At 37.6% G+C, this 17,070-nt stretch overlaps 1 protein-coding gene across 2 annotated transcripts in view; it reads left to right on the forward strand.

The window, feature by feature from the left end:
* Positions 1-1,004: 1,004 nt before the first annotated feature.
* Positions 1,005-17,070, forward strand: part of BEND4 (BEN domain containing 4) — a 49,260-nt gene continuing 33,194 nt past the window's right edge. For both annotated transcript variants that reach the window (XM_074229530.1, XM_074229531.1), the window contains exons 1-2: positions 1,005-1,443; positions 11,701-12,261. In XM_074229530.1, coding sequence (XP_074085631.1) covers positions 1,005-1,443; positions 11,701-12,261 — 1,000 coding nt within the window. The remainder of the gene's footprint in view (positions 1,444-11,700; positions 12,262-17,070) is intronic.

The raw sequence follows: 17,070 nt of genomic DNA on the forward strand, positions 1-17,070 counted from the left end.
AGAGGACGTTGGCTAAATATGAAAGCGTTTTCTTCCTTTGAATCTTGTCTCCCAGGGGAATCATTCGGAGGTGGAGGGTGCAAGTGCCCTTTACTTGTTTAAATGGTAAACTTGGGTTGGAAGTTCCCAGAGGACAGGGCAGAGCGGTCTGTGACATGGCCCAGCGGAGCAGGGCTGGAAGATGAGAGGAGAAGTGGTCCGGTCCGAAGTCCTCACGGGACGGGCGAAGGAACTGAGGTTCAGGGAGGTTAAGGAATGATCTCTGCACCCAGAACTCAGAGCCCTGGGGCACAGGACGGGAGTCGCAGGTTCCTGACTGGGGGATCATTTGGGGTCCTGAAAGAAGGGAGGGAGGGCGGGATGCGACGTCCATCATCATCCTGGTTCCCAGGTGGGGAGAGGGGGCTCTCTGCAAGTTCACAGACGGATGCTGAGCACTTGCTATTGGTCAGGACCACAAGGCCAAGAGGAAGGTTTTCCCAGGGATGGGTGCCCACCGCAGCCTCGTCCGGGGGTCCGTCCAGGGCGGGACCGAGTCACCTGTCTGCAGGGAGCCCCCTCCCCCTCGGGCAGAGCATCCTGGCGCCCCCCCCCCCCCACCGCCCCGGGGGAGGCAGAGAGAGAGAGAGACCTAGCAGCAAGCCCTCCCGGCAGCCGGGCCGCCAGGGCCCGCCTCCTTCCCCATCATCATTAGTAGAGATTACCCTAAACACTTGCTCTTTACCTCCCTTCTCCCTCCAGGCATTGGAGAGACCGCCTGTCAATCAAGGCCCCGGCAGCAGCCCCCCGCGCGGGGGCTCGGCAGTGCCAGCCTCAGCGCCAGGCAGCAGCCCCAGCGGCGGCGGCGGCGGCGGCGGCGGCGGCGGCGGCGGCCCCAGACACACTCACACACACTCACACACACTCACACACACTCAGAGGGAGAGCCGGGAGCAGGCGGGGGGAGGAGGGGGTGTGCAGGGGGACCAGCCCGGAGGAGGAGGAGGAGGAGGAGGAGGAGGAGGATGGAGGAGGAGATGCAGCCGGCAGAGGAGGGGCCCAGCCTCCCCAAAATCTACAAGCAGCGGAGCCCTTACAGCGTGCTCAAGACCTTCCCCAGCAAGAGGCCGGCGCTGAGCAAGAGGTACGAGAGAGCCAGCATGGTGGACGTCGGCGCGGCCCGGGCGGCTGCCGGAGGGCACTTCCCGCCGCCCCCCGCCTCCATCAGCAGCAGCGAGCAGCAGCAGCAGCAGCAGGCTCCGTACCAGGCGCAGAGCTCCTACCCGGGCGGGCCCGGCCGAGCCGCCGCCTCCTCCTCCCCCGGCGCGTCCCAGGGCCACCTGCGGACCGCGGGCCCCGCGCCCGCTGCCCCGGCCGCCGCGGGCCCCAGGTACGGAGCCGGCCCGGCGGGCGGCGGCGAGGGAAGCAGCCACGGCGCCGGCGGCGGCTTGGAGCTCAGCGCAGGTACCCGCTCTTAACTGGAACTTCGGCTCCCGCCCCCTCCCCCCGGGCAGCGAGGGGGGCGGGGGGCGGGGGAGGGAGAGCCGGGGCCGGGGGGCCGGGGGGAGCCCCCTCCCCTCGCCCGGCGCGCGCTGCAACTTTGAGGGGGTGAGGAAGGGGGCGTGCGAAGTAGGCAGCAAGAGTTAGGGGAGCTCCAGCTCGCTCCCGCAGACCCCCCCCCCCACCCGGAGAGGGGCTCTGGGACCACTGTCGGACGCAGACCCCCCCCCCCTTCCCTGCGCTCCCCGCCAAGCGCTGCTCCGAACAGGTGGCTTTCCCCTTCCAAACCTAGTTCTGAGGGAAAAAGAACTCCAGGAGCTGGCTGGACAGGATGGCTCTGGAGAGGGGCTAGCGGGGACCAGCTTGCCCTCCCCGGAGATAACGGTCTGCTCCCGGGAGCTGACCAAACGCCGCCCCCGGGTTGCCAACCTCTGCTCTCCTCCTCTCCCCTTTCATTTGTCCCCTACACCTTATTTTTCTCTTCTCTGTCTGTTCTATCTTCATCTTTCCTCATCGCTGTCCCCATTTGTCTTCCTCCAGCCCCTTTGGTCACAGAAGGTTGCTTTTTGCTCCTGTGCCTTTGAGGGAAAAGGAGATTGTCCTCCGAAGAGAGCATAAGAGAGATTCTTAGTTCTTGGTCTCAACGTCTGCCGACCACCAGAATTGTCTGAAATGAAATGCTGCTCAGCAGGGGGCCTGATTTCTCCAGTCCGGATGACATAGAGTTTACAGGAGAAAGGCATTGTGAGCAGCAGTTTATAAAGAGGTCTAAATTGCTTTTAACACCCTTTCCCCCCTTGGGTCTGCATGCCTAATCTCTGGAGGAAAAAAAAAGAGTTTTTCTGTTCTGCCTTTGCTGGGGAAAAGATAGATAGATAAGAAATCTGAGTGGGAAAAGCCCAAGGGCGTTTATTTCAGTGCCCTTGCCCATGGCTTTATCTCACACATAATAGACAAAAGTTCCTGCTCAGGCCTTTCCTGGTTCTGTGGAGCAAAAAAAAAGAAAAACAAAACAAAACAAAAAACGGTGCAGTGAAGAAGCTGATCCCCTTAGCCAAATGTCTGTCATATAATAGGTGCTTAATAAATGTTTATTGATTGATGGACCGATTCTTCAAGGAGGACATGAAAATGAGGGCACCTTGCCCCCATCTGAGTTATGGAGCCCTAAGGAAACGTTCTGCTGTTTGTCAATATTTTGACACTTGAATGATTAGTTTTGAGAAAGAAAACCTAATTATAGGTTATGGTGAAGACTAGCTCTGCCGCTTCACTGGCCAATTTTCTATGTCAGGTGCTGTTTAGATGAGTTTTATGCTGAGGCTTTGTGTGCATTTCTTTCATTTTTTTGTCAGCTTCTCTTGATCTAATTTATTTTTTTCTTTTCTTCATTCTGACTTCCCTGTTCTTTCTTTCCTTGTCCTTTTCCTTCTACTTTTAAATCAAAGTAGTCTCTTCTTTATCGCCTACCATTCTCTGGTTCTTCCTTTTCTATTCTACTTTTAGTTTTCCTCTTCTATTTTTCTCATCTCAGCCTGAGCTTTTCTCTCCCATTATTTTTTTAGGTTCTAATAATATTTTGTCCTTTTTTCTATATTTAGCTGTTTCTTTTTATTTTCTCAGTTTTGGAGTGGTCTTTTGTTTTATTTTTCTACTTTTTTCTGTTCACTTTACTAGTATTCAATCTATTTTGATCCCTTCTTCCCAATTCTTGTTCTCTTTAAAAAAAAAAAACTTGTTTTCAGCTTTGGCTTTCAATCCTTTAACTTCTCTTGGCATCCTTGCTAATCTCTCTCCCCTTTATTTATGTCTTCTCTTTTTCATTTTTATCAATTTTACCTTTTTCCCCACCTCTTTTTTGCAGCTTCTTTTTGTTTTGGGTGTGTTTTTTTCCCCTCCTATTTCTAGGAATTAATCCCCAAATTATTCCCCTTCATCTTTCCTCTTTCTTCTGCCTTGTTAGTTTTTTCTATTTCTGTTCATTACGTTCTTTTCTCTTTTTTCCTTGTCCTGGATACCATTCTTCCACCCCCACCCCCCAATTTCCTCCATAGTTGAACTTACATTTCTACCATTTCCAATAGGATCTTGAACTCCTAATAATAAAGTTAGTGTCACTAGATAGAGGTAGAAACTGTTTCTCTTTTTCAGCAGTAAAAGATGAACCATAAAGGGGATTAATTGAATAATATCAAGGGCAGAAAACTAGTTTTTTTTCATTAGCAGGGTGGGAACTAGATAACTCCTTTCCAACAATCAGGAAAGCATGATCTGGTAGGACCCAAGTCAAAGTACAGAAGAAAGTCACAATCTAGAATGTACAAGTTATAACTATAATAGTAATGATGTTGACTATCAAACAACGCTCCATATGGATATGAGTATCCATCTGAGGGACAGTTATCTTAAGAGCTGATTGGTTCTTTGAGAAACCAATGGTTCCAGTTTGAACCAATGAGTAGATTGCGGACAGACAGACACTTAAACACTTTGCCCCCCAAAAGTGTGTTTTCTCAAAAGGCAGTCCACCTGATGCATTGAAATAGTTCAAAGATTAAGTTAAAGAATGAGAGGGTCAGAAGTAAAAGTTGGAAAATAGAAAACATAATCCTATGACCAGAAAATTAATGAGTGAAGGCAATGAATGAAGCAAATGACTGGAGTTTGTTCTAGTGTTCTATCAACAGAAATCACAATAAGATTTTTTGAATGTAATATTATAAAAATAGATTTCCAAGTGCTTTTCATTATTTTCATGTGATGATTCTGAACAGAATATCAAAATAATTATCTTTTAAACATGTATCGTACCATGATTTCCTAAAGCATATCTTTCCTCTATGGATGGCTTAGAGTTAAAAACCCACGTAGATCTTGATATGCAGCCTAAATTTGGCATCAGGAAATGGGAAATTGCATCTTTAAGCAGAGTACAATCAAAAATGAATTACAATAAATCCTATATAATTGCATAGGTCATTCTCTTTAATGAGATTTTATTAACCTGACTGTCAAGCTTTTGAGTCAGGCAGATATTTTATCTTCTTCAACTGATAAAAGTGTCAGCTATAAACCACCATATAAATATTCATAAATCTACACATCTGTGGCAGCCTATCAGCATCATTCTTTTGGACATTAAAAGCATTCTAATTACTTTCTGTCTAGCAGAGCTGAAATGCTGCCTGTTATAGTATGTGCTTGGCAGGCATGATTGCTTTTGTTTGCCATCACAAATAGCAGCATCCTATTTTATATACCGATGGTCCAGAAAATATTCAGGGTTTGACTGAGCAGGATGAATATTAGGAAGCACCATCTGGTTTTGATAGCACCAAGTATATTAACTCATCTGTTAATTTTTGACACATCATTGATTTATTTATTCAGAAAAATTGCATCCTGTTTTGCTGTATTGATGTTTGACATTATAAAAAAAAGATCAGATAGCTGTTCTTTTTAAAGAGGCTCAGTCCTTTGATTTAAGGCCATAGGTACTTTTTAAAAAGATTTTGTTCTTCAACTTCATAAATACAACACTACTTGATAAAGTCTTTTCTTTAACTAAAGTTCCAGCTTCAAATGAAGAATTCTACATATAATTAATTGTGAATTAATTTGATAACTGATAGTAGGTCACTGTCTTTAAATATATATACATATATGTGTGTGTGTGTGTGTGTGTGTGTGTGTGTATATATTTATAGTTCTAGTATGTTTCAGTGTTACCAGATTTTACCCTTTGATGGAAATGAATGAAAACACTGCCACTAATTATGACTCCAGTATTTTTCTTTATAGAAATCGAAAGCTCATGGGAATATCTTGTGAATGGTAAATATCTCAGGAGTCCTTATATTAAATAGGGTTGTAAGGCTGATGGGAAGGTTTCTGGACTTCTGCTACCTTACCATCAAATATGAAATAAACTAAGCCACTTAAGTGGATAAATTTGGGGGGGGGGGTATAAAATGTTATTTTTTCCTCATAAAAAGTAATCATGTTCTCAAATCTTGGAAACAGAACAGACCTGACTTACAACATGACATGATCCACATGTAGGCCATACCACAAAACAAAATAAATTAGATAGAAGTAATCATTATAGAGTGGTTTATGATCATGATCTATTAGCTTCTACCAACCTTTGAAGGTTGGAGAGTAGTAACAAAGATGAAATTGCCTTAGAGCATTTTTGTAAACTGTTGACATGATGCTTGTGTAACTTCACTTGATTAGTATCTTCAGTATTTTAAAATTTTGTTTTTTAAAAATATGATACATTTTTCACCCTTTTCTCAGTTAAGACTGACAGTGAAGAGTGGCCATTCAATTATAATCAAATGAAATCGGAACTTTTCTCCCTCATTTCTTAGCAATAATAGACATCGCACAATACTTACATTACTAATTGTGTGCTATCTGGAAAGCAAAACTGCTTATGGATGAAATATATATTAAGTGAAAAGATCTGGTTTTGTTTTACATCAAGTACAATAGCAATATTTTTCATCCTGATATGATTCTAAATATTAAAATATCCAAATGTTTAATTAACAAAAATATAAAAGATTCCACTTTTGAGTATCTATTGCTGTCTTTGTCATCAATTATGAGGAAAAAAATCCCAAAGGGAAAAATATTTTTAAAAAATTATGGATTGGGAACAAATTGCTTTTGGTATTTGAATCAATTTTTAATATTCTAACTATAATCTAATAAATACATTTTGTTAATAGACTTTATATGACATGATCATTTTCATAAAAGAAAAATATTCTTAACTAAGTCCAACTTTTTTCCTCAAAAATATATATATATTACCTTGATGTGTGATTTCTTAAGAAAATTAGAATACTGAATATTCTGTAGGTCATAGAACAAGTAAATCTGAGTGGTTGTCTTATATAATTTAATTTTAAACTGAATTTTCCCATTCCCCCTTTTATCAAATATAAATGAAAGCAGAATGGTGTTTATTCCAGTTAGGCCTATTTTGATTAAAATGCCCTGCCCCCCCCAAAAAAATACCTCTAGGCCCAAAATGCTATATTCCAGAGTTATAAAATTTCAATTTGTATTTCTCTGATATTTCAAATAAAAGAAGTTTCTTTGAACTTTCCATGTGCCCTGGAACAAGTCTTTTCCCTATTTGAAACTATTTCCTGATTTACAAAATTTATAGGCTGGATTTGGCTAATCTCTAAAGTTCCTAGAAGCTCTTAGATTCCAAGCAAATGAAAAAAATATTTAAATTTTTAAAAATTTCTCATTCTTGGATATAGTTATATGATATCATTACTGTGAGGAACTTCTAGGGAGGAAATGTTCTATAATACATATTGGCAACTAGTTTATAATTTATTTCTGCTTGGTGGCACAGGAAGGAGTTCAGATCTGAACTTTAGACACTTATCATCTGTGTGACCCTGGATAAATCACTTTCCTTGTTGTGTGTCTTAGTTTCCTTATCAATAAAATTAGGATAATATACCAAATATATCCCAATATTATTGAAGAATAAATGAGATAATACTTAAAAAGTACTTTTCAAACCTTAAGTTTGCTGTATACATTTTAGTTATCATTATTACTATCATTATTATTATTGTTTTTGTCTTAGTTGCTTGGGGGTACTGAGAGACTAAGTAATTTGGACATAATTAGTATATGTAAGAATCTGGGTCTAGGTCTTTCTAAAGCTAAGTCTTCTATCCACTAGATGACACTTTCTTTCTTTTTGAAATTTCTTGCCATTTTAATTTCTTGACTTTTTTGGTTCCTAGAAACAAATGTTACACAATTAAGCTGTAGATCCATTTCTTCCCTTTCAGATTGGATGGCTACAATAAAAGTTTTTTAATCATAGAAAGGGAAAAGAGTATCTCTCTACTTTCTATCCAGGATAGTGGGTTGTTTCCAATGTTCTAGAGAATCCCTTGGCCATGGTTAAAGTTTTATCCCCAGATGTGTGATAGTCTAAAAAGCTTTTTCCATCCACGAAAAATCATTACATAGAAAACTTAGCTCTAGGGTATCCTATGGGAATGTAAATGGGCTCTCAGGTAAAGCAAAGGACTCCCCAACCTTAGACCATATACTCCCAAACTTGCCTATGCAGTCCCAGAATCACAAGGGCAGTATAACAGCTAGCAAGTAGGGAAGGCAGAGAAATGAGTCATTCTCCCTCCAATGTGTAAACCTAAAAAAAGGCATGACTATTGGTTTATGTCAACCTATATAGTGCCCACCAAAAAGAAGAGAATCAATTGATCCAACCATTCAATGTGTGCTATTTTAAAGAAAAGTACATAATCAGAAATATTTGATAGATTCTACTAATAATCCACAATTCTTTATGTATATCATAAAATAGTTAAAAATTAGTGTAAACCTGGGGGGTTGGCTATTCTCATATAACCACATTTCTTGAACTATTACATAATTGACTTAATAACATGCATTTCACCTTACCCTTATTTGTATGGATAAGAAGAATATTTTCATAGTCAAAGATTGCAATGGCTATAATATTTTTATATATTTTTTCCAATTCCATGCAGAGGTAGTTTTCAACATTCAGTCTTTCACAAGCTTTTGAGTTCCATATTTTTCTACCACCCTTTCCCCTCCTCATGGCAGCAAACACTTTGATAAAGGTTGTACAGGTACAATTGAGTTGAACATATTTACATATTAGTCATAATTCTTTAAAAGGAAATAATAACAATAACTCGTCATATGCAGGCCATCTAACCTCTATTAGTATTATACAGTTGTTGATTTCTGTCTTTTTTTAACCAATCCGATGTAAGGATTTTCTGTTTCTCGATATTATTCTGGGTGGAAACCAGGAGAGAAGGCAATATAATTTATGATTTCATACTCCTGAAATTATAGATTTGGAACAAGTGTCAGATATGTAGCCTCTGAGAAAGTTAAGCTGTATATTTACAATGCCCTTAAAAGCTTTTTACTGATTTTTTCCAACTGATTAGTTTTTTGATTATATGTATTCTCACGTGTGTTTTTAACTGATATGACAAGATAGTCTGAAATTATATGCCTAATTTTGACATCTATGACATTTTAGTTGATTAATGTTTTCAGTGGAAAAGATTTTTAGGAAGTAGTATTTTAGTTAACCTCCAAATAATGATGATGTGGGTCAGTCTATACTATGGTCCTGAATAGTGATAGAAAAAAATAAAAATCAGAAGAGATAAAAAACACTAGATTGAACATATGATGTTGCTTTGGGGTTGTCCACTGGCTTGTAAGATTACCTTTTAACTCATAAATAAGTGATTTTTTTCAAAAAGTACATCTTTGTTTCTGGTAATTTATGACTGAGGAAGAACACATTAGAGGAGATAGGGATTCTTTGGATTAGCTGAACAAAAACTTGAGGGCATTGCAGGAATAGAAGGCATGATGATTTTAAATATCAATATCTCTAAAACAGTGTATGTCCTCAAATAATTTATATTCTAATAGGAGAAACATTTACATATATTCAAACATACAAGATAAATACAGAATGGGCAGAAGGCAGTATTAGAGGGGAAGGCTGAGGGTATGAAATAGTGGGATGGGGAAGGAAAAACGCCCAGGAAAAGCCTCCAGGAAGAGGTAGTGCTTGAACTAAGTTTTAAATGCTACCAACGTAAAGGCCCAGAGTTAGAAGATGGAGTTTCATGTGTCAGAGAAGCAAGCAGACCCAAATATAGCTATGTCCCCATTAGTGAAAATAATGAATCCCCTGAAGTAGATGGAAGTATTCAAATTCACACTATTCAGTTATATGAAAATATGAGTATACATTGGAAATATGCTGGATTAAATAAAAAAATGCAATCATTTCAGGAGAATTCATTTTTTGTCCTAATTGGGATTTTATTTAGACTCACAGAAAGAAAACCTGTTCTCCACACCAATGAGATAGACTCCACAACTTACCTCAACATTTTATAAATGCTTAAATATAGTCAAAAGGGGATAATGAGTGAAATCTAGTGGCTCCTTTTTCAATTCTCATTCTTCATGAGTCCTTGATGGCATTTGTTACCACTGACAACATTATCATTTTGAAACGTCTCTTAACCCTTTACCTGAGATATCATACTTTGCCATTCTAACTAGGTACATCTTTTTTATCTTTTCTTCTCATCCCTTTCAGGTGAATGGTGTTCTCAAAGGTTCTATCCTTGGTCCTTTTCTCTTCTCTCTGTCTATTTGTCTCTGTCTCTGTCTCTGTCTCTGTCTCTGTCTCTGTCTCTGTCTCTCTCTCTCTCTGTCTCTCTGTCTCTGTCTCTCTCTCTCTCTCTCTCTCTCTCTCTCTCTCTCTCTCTCTCTCTCTCTCTCTCTCTCTCTCTTTCAGTTCTGTTCACTCAGTAATTTTATCTACCCCGTCACCTTGCTCCAGGTTCACTGACTGCTTCTTTGAAGATTATTCCCAAATATGAATGTTTACTTCTGACCTCTTTCCCAAGCACCAAATCCACTATATCCAATTATGTAGGGGGATACTTTCCTAAAATAATTGATACTATTTCCTCTCATTACCTCCTTCCCTTTGTGACATCACTGATACTATCAGTAGCACCACAGTTCACCCAGTATCCAAGTTAGAAATCTCAAAGCTATCTTTGACACTTCCTTTTCTCCCCCATCTCATATCCAATCAATTTTCATGTCTGGTTGACTCTGAACCATAATATCTTTATATGTCTCCATTGCTATTCCTACCATCACCATCCCAGTATTAACCTTTATTATCAACACCACTATCACCCCCCCCAAATGATTGCAGTAGCTTCCCAATATTTTTCTTTCTTCCTCCATTCTTTCTCATCTCTAAGACATCCTCCATACTTCTCCTAGCCCCCCCCCCCCACACACACACACCCTCTCTCTCAAAAATATTTAATGGTTCCCAGTTATTAAGTAAACTTAAAACTCCCCTATCTGTTATGTAGTTTGGACATCCTTCTCCCTCTCTTTCTCTATTGAATCCATCATTTCAAGTCCACTTCCTCCTTCAATCATCTCCCCAATTAGAATGTTCTTTCCTCCTCACAAACTTTAGAGTCCATTGTTTTGCCCCTCTAGAAGCATGTTGAAACAGCATTAGATTGAGAGTAAGAATAGATTTGTTCTTATCCATGTCACAATGAGCAAGTCGCATGTAGCATCATGGATTTAGAATTATTAGGGATGTTAGAAGTTATCTAGGAGTTCAATCTTCTTATCTTACCTTTTTTGCCAAAGGTTGTGCAAAGGAGCAGAATCAGGATTTGAATCCAAGCTAGCTGATTTCAAATACAAAGTGTTTCTACCATACCAAACTGCCTCACAAATGAAGTTCAGCATATTCAATACATTAAGTCACACTAACCATGAGAAATCCTACTGTAGGAGAGCTAATCTTTGACCAGTACCCCCAGACTGGAAGACCAGAAAAAATAATTAAAAGGAGTTTTGTTTACAAGGTGTTAAAACTATTCTAAAGTTGTATTCTACATCTGATCTCTCTGTGATGAAATTAAAGGTAATAACATTGGAGGAACAAAATTTTCAGGGTTTTAAATAGCTAAGCCTCAGGAATAGGAGGTCACATAGAGAGGGCAGCTGACTCCAGAGGGTTTTGTGGAACAGTTTCCTCGTCTGTAAAATGAAATGGTTGGATTAAATAACTTCTAAATCAAGATTATTTTCTAGTTCAAATTCTAGAATGTAACCTTCTTGAGAGTAGAGATTATTTCACTTTTCTGTTTTCTATCCCCAGCACCCAACATTTTGTCTAGCATAGGCAAATACTTAATAAATTTGTGCTGATTCTCTCTAATGTATTTATAATGTATAATTTTTATATTATAGTTGCCTCTATTTATAAATCTATTTTTATATTATTTATATAAATTATAAATCCTTATTTATAATCTATTTATTGTCTTCTACACTATTCTTTATACAGTTAGTACTTTTAAAAGATTGCTAAATTCAGTTGAATTTGATAGTTCAATGTAAGTCATGAGGACTAGTAAAAAGCCACATTCCTTCTGCCTTACCCCCCAGTTGGGTAACTCATATTCTCATGCTACATAAAAGAGACCAAAATGAATATTGTTGCTATTGTTATTTAAAAAGAATTATGGGTATTCCTCTTCTCCGATGATTTTTTTTTTGTCATGGATCTTTGTGATATATCTTTTATTTCAGAGAGTCGTATGATCCTGGATGCCTTTGCTCAGCAGTGCAGTCGGGTTCTTAGCCTTTTAAACTGTGGAGGAAAACTTCTGGACTCCAGTCATTCTCAGTCTATGATTTCTTGTGTAAAGCAGGAAGGTTCGAGTTATAGTGAAAGACAAGAACAGTGTCAGATTGGAAAAATTGTCCATAGTCAGACATCAGACAATTTAGACATTGAGATGCAATATATGCAAAAGAAACAGCAAACCTCTGCTTTCTTGCGGGTTTTCACTGATTCTCTACAAAATTATCTGCTTTCTGGGAGCTTTCCATCTCAGAACACCTCATCTGTAAATGATTATGGCCATCTGGCAGATGTGGACCCTCTTTCAACTTCCCCAGTTCATACTTTGGGTGGATGGACCTCCCCAGCCACTTCTGAATCTCACGGTCACCCATCGTCTTCTACACTCCCAGAAGAGGAAGAAGAGGAAGAAGGCTACTGCCCTCGGTGCCAAGAGCTAGAACAGGAAGTCATTTCACTGCAACAAGAAAATGAGGAACTCAGAAGAAAACTGGAGAGCATCCCAGGTATTTTTGTTCAGTAGTTTTGCAAGTATTCTATCACTAGCTTTCATTTCTATCCCTTCTCTTGGCATTGTCCTAATTTTAACAGAGATGTGGGAATAGGCAATTCAGAAGACAAAGTAATGAAGATGGTGTGCAGTTTACAAAACAGGGCAATCTGAAGCAACATACTTAGGGATGAGGCTGAATGCTAGAGTCCCCTGAATGATGTCCTTATCTGTAGAAAATCAGTTACTTGGAAAACGTAGTGAGACTGAAATGGCTAAGAGTTATGACCTTGAATTTCCTTTACAAAGTGATCATTTTACTTCATAATCATTTTTATATTTCAATGATTTTGATTTATATGTTTTGTTAGCCAGCGATAGAAATTAAAAATAATACTTTCAGTGATTGTATTCAAATAGTGCCACACAAATGAACTCTTCTTTCCCTTTTATTTCCCTTATTAAGTTAGAAAATGGATTTTTTTAAGTGGACAAACTGCTACTTAATGTGGATAAGAAACTGAACACCAAGCCTCTTAGGTCAAAAACACACTAATATTTCAAGCAAGGCCAAAGATACTCAATAGATTAGCTAAACATTTTCTATTTCTCATCAATGCTGTACTTAAAAAATAGCAAAGTAATATTTGGGGGAGGATCTTCATGGAATCACAAGTTACTTTTGGTTAAACATATTTAAAGAGTTTGATTTCTCTTTCATCTCACTGCATTTCTGACCTAATGGTCTGTTGGTGGGAAAAGGTGTTTCCCACCATCTTGGTAATGGTATGTATGCTGTAAGGCAGTCCACAACTTGACTAGGGAATAATGTAGATAAGAAGGAGACATTTTAGGGTAGGAGCAAGAACTTCAATTTTTTAAAAGTATTCCCTGAATAAGGTCTAATGTAGATTTAACAAATGAAAAACTTTGATATATCTATATTTCTTACAGTAGTTATACATTTATTTATAATATAGATATGAGTACAATAATATATGGCATAATATATGAGTACAAACCATCTCTTTTGTCAAATAATAAGCTTCAGATTGAATCCTCTTGTTCACTCTATGCCTTCTCAATAGCTATTTGCTATAGAAAACTCCCAGTGAATTTTTCTGTCCTCTTTAAAAAAAATTAAATGAAGTGAAAAAACTGAAACCATTATGCAATTAATTTAGGCCTCACATATTTCCATTGTGGAAATGACTGGATTTAGGCCTGAATTATCCAGATTAACTGACTATACTTATCAAAGTAGCCAAATGATTATTCAGCTCTATACTTCATTTTTGCCAGCATAAATGAAAATCTTGTCTGCTCATTCTTGACATATTTCATTCATATTCCTTTCCTATAGAAGCGATCTTTTCTTCCCATGTCATATGCAACTCTAGACATCTTTTTGTAATAACTCAGTAATAACTCCTTTCATCCCTGAAATAGATTTTGAATTAAAAAGTCCAAAAAGCCCTATAGTTTTAAATAAGTATTTATAACATTAAATACAAGTATTGTATATATATAATGAAAATGTAAATAAAAGTGACTTTGATTTATATTACATGGAGATGAGCCCCATTTTGGAAAAGAACTCTTTTTTTGCCCCTTCAGATAGTTTATTCAGCACATTTTGTAATACACTGAGCCAGGAATCTAGAAAGATCAGGAGAGACAGGGGACTGAAATTAATACACATTAGGCCTTGGTTTCTTATATTTGAGCCCTGAAGGGTGTTGCAGACAATCTCTGTACATTAGAGAGAAGTCTTCATTGACAACCACAGAGGGATAACTTCTGAGAAGAGTTCAGTCTAACCTGAGTACTGCCTGGTTTCCACAGTTGAAGAAGGCCTAAGTCTACCCTATCACATCTCAGTATTTGACAGTTCTTACTGTTACTATTCATAAAGTAACAGTCACTATATACCATCTTGTGAGGAGAAATTGAAAGTTTTTCATTACTTCTCTTCCAGTAGTCTTTGTGCAGGGGGTAGGGGAGATTATCGGGGTTATTGATGATACACTGTCATTGGACAAATGAGCAGCAATGGGATATGTTAAATATCCTATATGTAGATTGAGGAATTATACACATATATCTGCATGGAATTCATATTCACTTTTCAGAGCTATAATCCAAAGTACTCAGCTATTAATTTAGCTGAGGTGAAGTCTTAAGACACATATTTCTGATTGCTTCCGATTTCTAGAACAGATGACAACAACATCCTCATTATTTTTGACAGATTGGTAGTCACAAATATTTGGCAAGCTGTCTAGACTTGATATTCATTTTACTTAGCAAATCCATAGACTGATTGACCTACCATGATCTTAATCAGTGTCCTTCAAGTCTTTAACATGTCAACAGTGTCCTAGCAATAATAACACACTCAGTGCAGTTTTGAATTTTGTATTATTTTTAATTATCAAGCATTCATCTCTTCTTGCCTCCCATGATCTACCCATCTAGAAGGAGGGAAGGAAGCAGGAAGGAAGCAAGCAGGATGGAAGGAAGGGAGAGAGGGAAGGAGGGAGGGAGAGAGAAGGAAGAAAGGGTGGAAAGAAGGGAGGGAAAGAGAAGAAGGGAGGAAGGAAGGAAGGTCGGCAGAGGAGGGAGGGAGGAACAAATGAAAGAAGAAATACCAAATTCTTGTATCACATAAGTTCACCTAAACATATTCCCACATTAGTCATGTCCAAATAGGCATTTCTTATTCTGCATATTATTTCATCTTCTCTCTGTCATAAGGTAGGAGACAAGTCTTGTTTTGTTATCAGTCCTCTGGAATCATAGCTGATCATTTAGTTGTCCAGATTTCTCAAGTCTTTGAAAGACAGCCTATTGTTATAATATTGATGGTTCTTGTGTAAATTGCTCTTTTGGTTCTTTGGCAGAAACCAGAGAAATCTCATTTCATTTATTTAATTATTAGTGATTTGGAGCATTTTTTCATATGCCTATGTAGTCTGAGTTTCTTTGAAAACACCCTATTCATATCCTTAAACAACTTTTCTTTTCTAAAAAAATTTTTTTATTTTATTTTTTTAAGCAGTGGGGCTAAGTGACTTGTCCAACATCACACAGCTGGGTGAATTATTAAGTGTCTGATGTCGGATTTGAACTCGGGTCCTCCTGACTCCAGGGCTGGTGCTCTATTCAATGCACCACTATCTGCCTCTTAAACAACTTTCCAACTGGGGAATGGCTATAATTTTTATAGTTCCTTATATGTCTTAGGAAGGTGATCTTTATTGGAGAAACTTTCTGCATAGTTTTTCCCCAATGAATTATATCTATTTTAATCTTAACTGTACTAGATTTGTTTGTGAAAAAAATAACTTTTTAATTTTATGTCACCAAAAATCATTCATTTTATCCTCTGTGGTCCTCTCCTATGTTTGGTCATTAATTTTTTTTCCTATACATAAATCTAATAAGTAATTTCTTCCTTATTTTTCTAACTTGTTTCTAATATGACCTTTTATATTTTGGTCATATATTCATTTGGTAGGATATGTGAGTTATTGCTCTAAACCTAACTTTTTCCATACTGCTGTCCGGTTTTCTCAAGAAGTTTTCATTAATTAGTGAATCCTTATCCTATAGCTGTAGACTTAATATTTACTGAGCACTTGGCTACAAGGTTTGTTAACTCCTGTTTGTTGTGTATCTAAATTGTTCCATTAACTGTTCTATTTTTTTTACTAGTACAAAACCATTTTAAGAATTGCTAGCTTTGCAGAAAAATTTTAGACCCAGTATTGTTAGGCCCACTTCAATCATTCCCACTTTTTTTCATTATTTCCCTTAATATTTTTGAACTTTTTTGCCTAGGTCTTTATTTCTCTGAACATTTTCATTAAAAGAAAAAAAAAGAAGAGATAAATGAAGTGAGTATTATAACTAAAAAACTAGAAAACCAATTAACTGCTATTATTCAGTCAACCAGTCAAATATAACTAACCTTTAAACAACCCTATTAATAAATGCCAAAATAGAAATCATCAAAATCATGAGAAGAGATTTAGCAAAAATAAAGGTAAAAAACTTGAACTAAGAGCTTTTAAAAAAATAAAACTGAGTTTTTTAAATTAAAGTGAATAAACCCTAAACTAATTTGATTAAAAAAGAAGAAAACCAAGTTATTGGTACCAACAATGAAAAAGAAGAATTCATAAAAAAATTAAAGGATATTATGAAATACCCAATGATATGCCAATAAAGCCAAAATGTTAAATAAAATAAATGAATATTTACAAAAAATAACATATTCAGATTAACAGACCAAGAAATATAGAATTTAAACAAACTAATTACAGGGGATGAAATTGAATAGATGACAAATGAATTACCAAAGGAAAAAACTCCAGAACCAGATGGGTTCACAAGTGAATTCTATCAAGCATTCAAAAAACAATGAATTCCAATATTAAATAAATTGTCTGCAAAAATAGGAATTCTACCAAATTCCTTTTATGATACAAATATGATCTTGATACATAAACTTGGAAGAGTCAAAACAAAAAAAGAGAACTATAGAGCAATGTTCCTAATAAATATTGATACAAATTTTATTTTTAAATAAAAGAGTAGCAAAGAAGCTAACAAAAGATATCACAAAATTATATATTATTCCAGGTTGACTTTATACAATAAATGTAATTAGTTTAATATTAGGAAAAATATAAACTTATTATATTGATAATAAAACCCACAAAAATCATGTGATTATACCAATAGATATAAAAGAAACATTTGACAAAATGTTTTGATTTGACAGCAACAAATTTGACAACCCATATCTATTAAAAACAAG

This window comes from Macrotis lagotis, chromosome 3 (assembly GCF_037893015.1).
Source record: "Macrotis lagotis isolate mMagLag1 chromosome 3, bilby.v1.9.chrom.fasta, whole genome shotgun sequence".
NCBI classification, from domain to species: Eukaryota; Metazoa; Chordata; class Mammalia; order Peramelemorphia; family Peramelidae; genus Macrotis; species Macrotis lagotis.